The sequence below is a fragment of the Drosophila yakuba genome, chromosome 3R (assembly GCF_016746365.2).
Source record: "Drosophila yakuba strain Tai18E2 chromosome 3R, Prin_Dyak_Tai18E2_2.1, whole genome shotgun sequence".
NCBI classification, from domain to species: Eukaryota; Metazoa; Arthropoda; class Insecta; order Diptera; family Drosophilidae; genus Drosophila; species Drosophila yakuba.
In genome coordinates, this window is record NC_052530.2 from 21,611,890 (window position 1) to 21,621,825 (window position 9,936).

The 9,936-nt window shown below is 45.5% G+C and overlaps 2 protein-coding genes across 3 annotated transcripts in view; both read right to left on the reverse strand.

Moving 5' to 3' along the window:
- LOC6537841 (proteoglycan Cow) overlaps nucleotides 1-4,106 on the reverse strand; it is a 44,466-nt gene extending 40,360 nt beyond the window's left edge. Inside the window, exon 1 of one of the 2 annotated variants that reach the window (XM_015193054.3) lies at nucleotides 3,558-4,106. In XM_015193054.3, the coding sequence (XP_015048540.1) occupies nucleotides 3,558-3,695 (138 nt within the window). In that variant the 5' untranslated portion in view covers nucleotides 3,696-4,106. The remainder of the gene's footprint in view (nucleotides 1-3,557) is intronic. The other variant, XM_002098346.4, reaches the window with a different exon arrangement.
- Nucleotides 4,107-5,687: 1,581 nt separating this feature from the next.
- LOC6537847 lies at nucleotides 5,688-9,573 on the reverse strand. The gene is made up of 8 exons (XM_002098352.3): nucleotides 9,163-9,573; nucleotides 8,994-9,088; nucleotides 8,747-8,929; nucleotides 8,493-8,681; nucleotides 7,019-8,439; nucleotides 6,631-6,957; nucleotides 6,467-6,571; nucleotides 5,688-6,403 (listed from the first exon to the last, which is right to left on the reverse strand). The coding sequence occupies exons 1-8, from the start codon at nucleotides 9,200-9,202 to the stop codon at nucleotides 6,343-6,345; spliced, it is 2,421 nt and encodes an 806-aa protein (XP_002098388.1). The 5' UTR covers nucleotides 9,203-9,573; the 3' UTR covers nucleotides 5,688-6,342.
- Between the last annotated feature and the right edge of the window lie 363 nt (nucleotides 9,574-9,936).

Genomic DNA, 9,936 nt, shown 5'->3' on the forward strand with positions numbered 1-9,936 from the left:
GCAGAGATCCTATTTAGCATGATGCAAAGTTTCGCCTGCGTGCTGGCAACTTATGCAACAGTTTGACAACATAAAAGTTTATTACATAACTTGCACTACACACGGAGGTCAAACGGATGCTGAGACTGAGACCAGACATTATCCATCTAGTGCCCATAAAAATGGACTTTAAGCCACTGGCCAAAACGGGGGAGGTGTTAGATCTACAAGTAAAGCTGTAATTTTGCCACATTCTGATTTAGTTCTTTTAGTTCCAGTTGCCCTGCTGGCTAAAATATGGAGGTGTGTCTGCGGATTATATGTAGTACAGTGTGTGCAGCACTAAGTGGCGCTTATACAAAATTATGCATATCAACTTTATGCGCCTGGCAGCTATTTCACACACACACACACACACACCCACATCTCAGCTGAGATGTTTGCACACAGCACTGCAAAGGGAGCTATGTTTTGCATACATTACGCATACGCAGTGTGTACGGCCATTGTGTGAGATACGGAGCCAAAGTCTGAGCCCCGGGCCTCAGCTTATTTCTAGTTTATTCCCCGTTTTATTGGCATTTTATTTTGTGCTGCAGACAACTTCAGAATTTCCCAGCGCTCAAATCGCAAAATGCACAATGCAAAGATTTATTTTGTGCTGACAAACACAGCATCATTTGTTCGTAATCGATGGATAAGAGCATCTGACTTTCAGACTTCAGAGCCAGTTCAGAGTGCCAGTTCCACTGAGTGCCAGTTTGTCTGGCTGATTATCCATATGGGGGATGGGGGAGTGGAAAACTATGAATGAGTGCGGATTATTGCATAGCTGACAGGCAGAGGAAAATGTCTGCAAATCAAGCGAATTCCTAGGCTGCTAAGCTAATTTATTATCATTTTTACGACTAATGCAAGGCTTACAAAACGAATCCAAATTGGACTGGGAAATGGAAATGGAAATGGAAATGTATACCATGCATAAATCATAACGAAATTCTATGGCATCCTACGCCCAATCTCCCAGTTTGGCGTGTGTACATATCTCTGAGCCATCGCCTTTTGTGCTTGATTAACGTCAACTGTTTATGGTTATTTATTTTGTGCGGCATACTTTCATACTTTTATACTTTCAGGTTTCAGGCCATTTCCTACTGACGGGGATTACTTCCGCCTTTCTGCCAGATAACCAAGCAAATTACCCTGGGATACACAAAATATGATTTCATTTATTTATGTACGCCTGTTTTGGGCAAGGCTTCCCCAAAGATGTTTGCCTAAATCTTAAGCCGAAAGCGATTCTGCCCCACAATTTGTTTTGAACTCGGTGGCAAGTAAACTCTGACTTTTGCCACAAACTTTTCAATTAAAAAGCAAATCGAGGGGGGCTAACAAAGTTCCAGTCGCGTGTGTGGAAGATGCAGTGTCACAGAAATTTGTGAAATTTTGCATTCCCCGTAAACTGCAGACAATTTGGTTATATAAACTTTTCAAATCATTTATTCCATTTTGCAAATACTTGAAAAGCCAAAAGTTGGTGAAATAAAATGTCAAATTTATTGCGATAAAATGAAAATGTGCGATTAGACCTTATAAAAAGTAAGCGCAAGGAGTAAAATAATGGCATCGAAAAGAGATTTTGAGGACATCAAAGTGAAATTTATGCAGAAACAAAAGCTGAGGCTGTAAATTATTTGGTTCTTTGTATGGGTGACACGCACGAAAAACACAAATACAAGGACACATGTGGATTCGTTTTGGAGACTGTTTAAAATTCTGCGTATGTGGTGCCTGCCAAAAATTTCAGATGCCTTGTTTCGTGTATTTTTTCCTCCTTTTGCTATGGAAACTTTTGCGATTCGCAATAATTTTGCTCGAAGGCCGCTAAACTGAGTGTTCGTATACGTGTGTGTGTGTGTGTGTCGAGAAACACACACTTGCTCAGCAGACTATTAGCACACACACTCACACACAAATGCTTTTGGTGGGGAGAAAAGGCATGGGAACGGAAACGCAGGAAAATAAAACCAAAATGGCAAACAAAACAAACACAGCACAACGCACAAAACGAAATAGAAGAAGCAATAATAAAGAAAAAAAAACAGAAAGGAAAAAAAAAGAAAGAAAAAAGAAGGAAGCCAGATTCTGGGCACCGAAAAATAGACACCCTAGTCGTGCTAGCTCAAATTTGTTCCAAGAAAAGTGAACATATTCAATTTCCTTCTGAAGAAGAAAACTCTTATTAAGATGCCTAAAAGTATGCAGCGAAGTGAAGATCATATTTGGTGTGTTAAATTATATTGCATACTTTAAGACAGCTTGAGTAGACAATTTCAACTTCAGTGATTGCAATTACCAACAAAATCACTCTACGGTCTGAAGAAAGTTGCAAACTTAGTTCTAATATTCAAATACCCCCTTGAAGTGTATGGGTGAAAGAAGGAAACTAGTCCAAAGCGAAGAAAAGCTGGAGAGAAAGCAAAGCGCCTGGCAAATAATACAGGCAAATGGGCGAGAAAACAAAGCGACGACGTTGCGTCTGTGACTAACAGTCATCGATGGGGAGGCGGATGGGGTGGTTTCTGGGTGGTTATCAGGTGGCTTTTGGGTGGTATTTGGGTGGTATTTGGGTGGCTTTCAGATGGGTTGGGGGTGGTGCGTGTGGGCAGAGCGACTGAAAGCAGCTTAGCGCTTACTTCATAGTTTACGCGCAGCCAAACGACAACAGAAATGCCAAATGCTATTGATTTTCTCCCATGTTTTGCCTGGCACTCGTACATGGTATCTTGCATTGGGCCTGCTTTTGGATCGGCTCCGATATCCGGGACAGGTGCGTGCTAAAGACCTGAACAAGAAGGGGAGTCAACGATAGCCCGGCTAAGCCGGGTCAGCTCCTCGGAGACGGGAGCTCAGGGAACTCTATGGCTACTGCAAATCGGATTTGCGTGAGTAATTGGCACGTCGCATTCGCTTTTTGGGGCCAGAAAACGTAGAGCCGTAAAAAACAAACAACACGACCGGAAGTTGTTGGTGGGAAACCTCAGCAACGACGGCCTGGGACAAAAAGTTGGGCAAATAAAAGCGCAATTGCGTTATATATGTCCTCGAACACATCGAAAAAATTGCCTTTTTTACGCCACATAATATCTATGATTTCATCCAATTATGGCGATCAGATTTAATTGTAAACAATTAAGCAATTTGTTTTAAAGCTTGCTGGTAAATTGTGATTTACTAGAGTTTTAAGATTATTTAGCTTTTCTTAAAAGATTTTGATGTACAGGAGATAAAGATCATATGAAAAAGTATGGAATAATCTTTAAAAAGCGACTTATATCAGTTGACATCAGATGGAGTGGATGAGTTTTTCTCTGTGCATTCCGCACACTTGCGCCTCGAAGCGTTGGCAAATGTCAGCAGTCAGCTTAAGGCGTATTAAGTAGGAGACAGACAGGAAGAGTGGCAAACTGGGAGGCGGAGACGAATCGGAGACTCAGACGGGGAATCCGAGTCTTTGGAAAACGGAGACAGTGAATGAATGGGGGGCTAGATAGCTTGGATAGCCATTTGGGACTTACCTCATCGATAAACTCGAAATCGCCGCCCGTCTCGCCGACGTACTTCTTCTTGTTTCTGGCCTCGGTGCTGCCAATCAGGCTGGATGACATCAACACCAGCGCCAGACAAGCGCTGGCAATCAGCGGCGAGTGCTTCATGCTCGACGTCCGGGAACGGGGAACAGGAACCGTAACGGGAACAGGAACAGGAGATGTCAGCGGTGGCTATGGAGGAAGTGCTTCAAGCGATGCGCCCTGTTGACGGGTTCCGCACTCGCTAGTCCAAAATGGCTGGTGCGATGTCCTGTGGAAAACTACAGACGCCTCCGGTTTTACGCACACTCACGCACACGCACTGCCGCTAACCACGCACACACACAATCACGCAGCAACTATGCTAAGCTATGAATGCCAATGAGTTGACTCTGGACTCCAGTTTCTGTTTTGTGAATCTGCTTCTGTGTGTTTGCTCTTGCAATCGCAGGCGCCTCCGCGGATGAAGTGCAGCCTGGTCACGAAACACTGTGGAACTGAAGGCGACGCGGCCGAAACGTAAACTGAGCGCCTTCGAGACGAGCTGCCAAGTGACAGCCACCATTGGAATTTTGCGACACCAGCTCCGAGGGCTAAGAGCGCAGAAGGATGCGCTAAGAGAGTCGCTGGAATGCCTGGACACCAGCAGGGTTGTCACAGCGCAGTTGACGAAAGTGAATCATTTGAATTAAGTTTCAATATATCATTTGAACTAAGTTTTAATGAATCAGTTGAATTAAGTTTTAAGATATCATTTGAATTAAGTTTCAAATAATCATTTGTATTAAGTTTTTAATGAATCATTTGTATTAAGTTTGAATGAATCATTTGAATTACGTTTTTAATGAATTATTTGAATTAAGTTGCAATAAATTATTTGTATAATGTTTTAATGAATCATTTGAATTAAGTTTAAATGAATTATTTAAATTAAGTTTTTAATGAATCATTTAAATTTTGTTTCAAAATATTTTGAGTTCCAAATAATTACACATATGAGAGTAGTTAGTTTTCATATTTTTAAACATAAGCGATAGCATCTGGAAGTATAACCCATAGTATGTAAACTTCTCCAGCCGTTTTTCCAGTGTACCCCACGGCGTATGCGCAATGTGTCCTTGCTCTCTCTTGCTCCCACATCACCACCAACCCCTTGCCGTTGGCGCAACAACTGCCCATCCCTTCCAGAATGCCACCACCAACAAGGCAGACAGCGACTAGAAATGGCTTAAAATCGATTTTTTGGACTCTCTTAGGGCCACCAGCATGGCCAGAGCTCTGGAATGCGGACTCGAAATGCTCTTACACGATAATTGTTGGAGCCAAGGCAGCGGGTCGTGAACCTGCCACTGGCGCCCAATGCGACTTCGCATCCCAAATGGACTTGAGTTCTCCTTTTTTTCGAGTGTCGCTGGCTGTTGATTTTTATGTATTGGCGCTTGGCACACTTGGACCGGGCCAGCGCCGCTGCTGTTGGCCGGGAAACCCCAAAACCATTTAACGCGTCAGCATCAGAGCGTCTCAAAGGCTGGCCAACGCTGGCCCCGTAGTTGCGGAGTCCCAGCCACGTTGTAGCCGGAATGAGGGCCCGTAGGCTCTGTCAGTTTCAAATTAATAGCCACGCACACACTCACTCTGTGCCGCTGTGCGGGGTGTGCATTTATTATGTGAGTGAGCCTATGCTTGCCTACTTTCGTCCTAGTCCTCGTACTCGTCCTCATCCTCATCCTCATCATCGTCCTCGTCGCCGTTTCCGCGCTGCTCCTCCGTCGTTTCTCTATTATAATGGCATCATTGACTTGTGCTTTGATGGCTGCTTTGGCCAGGACAGGGCATCAGTTGGCCTCCTTCCTTGCGGGTGTGCTGGTGTGTGTGAGTGTGTGTGTGTGGGGAACTGGCGTCCACCTCCACTTGATCCCCATTTGGGCACGGACGGCTGGCGCCGGTTGCGGCCTTTTTTGAATATTCGGCTCACACTTGCTGCTGCTACTACTACAGCTACTGCTACTGCTGCCGCCTTCAGGTCCGCCCTTTTGCACTAGGGGCGCGTTACTTGCCGAAATTTGTTGGCGACCATGGGGCCTTAAACTCCGCTTGGCTGGTCACAAAAAGAGGCGATTCGGTTGTAAAATGTTCATTTTATTGGATTTCCAAATGATTTTCAATCAACAAGTCCATGTTATGCAATATGTAGTATGTGCACAGTTATTGTTATTGTTTCGCAGGCATTGCAATTGCTAATCAAATTGATTTTCACACATTTGTTCAATGACTCGATAAAATGGCTTTCGACTACACGCTACTAGCAGGACCTGTGCTTCATGTTACGGCTTAAAAGCTAAACATTGTACAATAGATACATGACACCGCTTTTAACGTGACTGCATAAAGCACATGCTTTGATTATTAACATAAAACAAAAACTGTATGGTAATGTGGTGGATTAATAATTATTTTTTGGTTAGTTACAAGTCTTAAACGCTTTCTAAACGAATGGAAATGCCTGGAATTGATTGTTAGTTTCGGCTGGGAAGAATCGAACCCTAAACGTAATGTATATATGTATTTGCGACGTGCAGCAGCTGCTTTTTGTTCACTGGGCGCCTAATGTTGCTAGTTCGTAATTTTCTCTAGATCCTACATAAAAATATATATATATCTTGTATAAAAACGTGAATACTATTAGCTGCGCTGCTGCCGACACTTCTTTTTGGCCGCATTCATGTTATGGCTAATAAAAAATTGATCTTATGCCAGAGATTCCGTTTACGTTTTACAAATGCACTTTAAGAGATTCCATGCGGCTGACAATACGACGACGCAGCTCGGCGTATCTGCAGAAAAGTAGTAGATTCAATGCAAAGTCTTGAAATGCTAAATTGTTTCATATAACCCACCTTTCCTTTATTTTGGCCACTTCGCGGTCAACTTCTTGATCGTAGCGCTCGAGAATAGCACGGCACTCCGGCAAAGATAAATTCAAAAATTGAGCAACTTCATTACTGAAATGAAACAGGAAAACGTAAGCAAACTCCAATCGAAGAGCTTTGTTGTAACTTGCCTGATTTCATCAGTTTTGCGAGAGTCCACTAAAAATATGCGGGCCACATCCTCATGAGGTCCCAAAGTGACGCGCGTTATCAAAGGATACTCGTCGTCCTTGAGACGCTTCTGTTCACCATTGTCGCGAACAATGAAGAGGGAAAAGTTCCCCGGCGAACTGTCCACCTTGTATTTCTCCAGCACCAAGTTGATAACCTCTGTGGTGGTCACCATCGATGAGACCCACACTGACATTTGAGAACCGTAGGGCGGCGTGAAAAACGACGTCTCCCGATTGTAGTAGTGACCATTGATAGAGCACCGACGTTTCAGCTTGGTACGAGAGCTATTGATAAACAAGTTACAGTTACAACACAATTTCTGCATTACAAATTTGAGTAACTCACCGACGATTGCCACTGCGTCGCTTGATGGCAGAAGCTCCAGTGCGTGGGGGTCTTCTCAGCACGACTCCATCTTCCGTCACATGCAGCCCAGCCGATCCCTCTCCGTCTGGAGCATCAACGCCCTCGCTCGCAGTATACAAATCCTCGGTTTGTGTGAGCTCATCGCCGGCAGCTGCTCCACTGGTTATGGAAGGACCATCTGTCCGACTGGACTCACCTTCGCTGGCAGCAGCCACATTCTCTTTGGGATAACAGTCCATCTGGATTTGAATGTACCGGGGTGGTATGTCGCTGCGTCTAATGGTGGCCAAACGTTGGGGACGCAGCGTGGCCTCGTCGTCGTCATCGCTGTCGGAGTACACAAAACAGCTGGGTCCCGATTTAGAGCGGTTGATGCCCTTTTCGAACAACTGCCGCCCCTGCTGATATGGCTTTTTTTGATCCCTGCTGGTTACTGTGGCCGATCCACTCTTCTGTAAGGCGTACTGTCGTTGTGCAGAGTGAGGAGAGCCCACACTGCTGCGCAGATTCATGGTGTCGTTAATTAAAGTGGGATCTATTGAGCGCAACGCATGCTCACAATTAAAGCTTTTGCTCATTACTGAATTCTCGCCGTAGAGCTTAAGGGAGTCATGAATGCGAGAGGGATCAATTGGTTGATTACGCTTAAGGGTGCCCTCATTGGGCTCTGTAAACGAGTTGGCCCCATTCACATAGTCCTGGTGGACACTACGTTTGAAGTCCTCGAAATCAATGGGCTTCAGGGTAGCGTCATCGCAAGTCTCGTAGTTATCCAGGGAGGTCTCAGTAGTAGACACCGTTGTGGTATTCTGCGTATTGGTATTGGCGGTCAACGAGCCCGTGGCGGTCATAAAATCATCCGTGCTGCTGGTTTTTGTCGATGCGGATTGAGTCGAGCTTGATTCAGTGGTCGTAGTGGTCTCCGTGGATGTTTTACTGGGCGAACTGTCGCTGGAGGATTGCGACGATGGCAGCTTCACCGGCATGGTTTCGTAAATGCGATCCTTGTCGTTGTGACGTCTCTCTACCTGCAGCAGATCGTCTATGTCGTCCCAATCCAGTTTTTCCAGATGATCCAATTTGGAAGGCAGTGTGCTGGACACACAACTTGTGCTGGCAGTTGGAGCCTCCACCAGGGTGCCAGATGAGTCCGTCGTGGTCGTATCCTCGTCGTCGTTGCACACCTTACCATTGGTCTGCTCTTTGCTATTGGCTGTGGTGTTGGCCGAGGCATCTTCTGGAGTAGTGGGCAGCTCGGAGATCTCGTTCAGGCTACAGGAGTCGAAGGTCATGCTCTCGGAAAGGGATACATCCGTGGATAGTTGATCGACCTCGGCTGTGGTGGTGGTGGGCGGAGCCAGCGACTCGCTAGCTTCGTTTTCCTTATCCGAGCTGCTTTCCTGTGGGTAGAATTGCATTAATTGCGTTTTGTTATATTCTAAAATCAACTTACATTTGCAGCTTTGGATACACGGCAAGAGTTCCGCTTGCGCACTAAGATGCGCTGATCATCGTCCTCCTTGAGGTGAATCACTCCCTGCACGCCCCAGTAAACTCGAAGCGCACCTTCCAGCACCAACCGGTTGTTGACCTCGCGGCTGCGTATCTCCAGGCTTTTGTTGTCGTAGAATTGGTTGTAGACCTGCCCATTAAAAGGGAATTTAGTGAGTCATGAGATATGGGTTGCCTGCGTATTGCGTGTTGCACCTTAAGCTTGGACTCCAGGTGATCACGCGGGAGTGGCGGGCCATTGGCCTGAGCTCCGGTTGCTTTCTGGGCTCCCTTCACCCCGTAGCTTTTGTGGGATTCCACACGGGTGCCGTGGCCAAACAGCTGCGGTCCAAAAAGGGCGCCATAACAGGGCACATGGCAGTAGGGCACACTTTTGTGCTGAAAGGGAAACAAAGATGTATCAAGATCACATGATCGGCTGACTAACAGGTGATGCTCCTACCTCAGCATGCTGGCCGGGATTTAGGCGTTTGCCGCATTCCTCGCAGCGCAAACATTCCGGATGCCAATCGTAGCCGATCGATTGTTTACGTTCCGCTGGGCGGGGCATAAATAAATATAATTTACAAGTTATTTACGGATCGCTGTGCGTATGAGTGTGGGTGCATTACCAAAGTAAACGGGTTTGCCGCACTTGTGGCACTTCCACATTCTGGATTCCAAACAGGTCCGGGCTAATGATTCCTCCGGGAATGGGCGTGTTTCACTCCTCCTCCGATTTTAGAGAGTTGTGACGTAAAGTCGTCGAGTTGTATGCAAATGAGGCGATTTAAAGCGGACACGAAACGCAAATAGAACGCTGGGCAAGGGGTAAACACATGAGGGGGGCGTGAGACTCTGATCGGTCAGTCGGTTAGCGGCGTTGGTAGCCGTGCGAAACTCATAGTTTTATAAATGAAACTGGCACTGGGCACTCCCACACTTGGTGCACGGGGCAGGTGCATCGGGTTTCGGTGCGTTCTTGTGTGGATAATTGCACTTAAACCAAAACAGCACCAGCAGAAAGAGAACAGAACAATGAAATGAAAAATGGCACTTGTGCAGCACTGGCTTAGCATTCTTATCGCAAAAGGCGGGCACCCCGAAATCCAGCGGTGCTGTCAGATGATCTGTTTTGTAGCTAGATTTGGCCTGGCTAGCGGTAGCTTGAAAACGATTTGGTTAGTTTGGTTTTCTTAAAATGTATCAATTTATATTTCAAGCAGTATTTGGCCCAACTACATTTATTGAAGTTAGAAAACACATTTGTTGTTGTTTCTGTTCTGTTAGCAATTTGAAGTTGCTATTTGGCTACTTCTTAGCTACGAGAGTTCGCAACACTAACTATAAGTGCTGATAGAGTTATATGTTTTTACATTAAAATCTTTCTGATAAGCAGTATTTTA

What these genes read in the sequence shown, in the direction of transcription:
- LOC6537847 (XM_002098352.3), bottom strand. Translation starts at nt 9,202, where the DNA reads ATGTGGAAGTGCCACAAGTGCGGCAAACCCGTTTACTTTG. An exon ending in ACCTGGAGTCCAAGCTTAAG is followed by an intron (nt 8,682 to 8,746) that starts GTGCAACACGCA and finishes TTTAATGGGCAG; the next exon opens with GTCTACAACCAATTCTACGA. An exon ending in GTGGCCAAAATAAAGGAAAG is followed by an intron (nt 6,404 to 6,466) that starts GTGGGTTATATG and finishes ACTTTTCTGCAG; the next exon opens with ATACGCCGAGCTGCGTCGTC.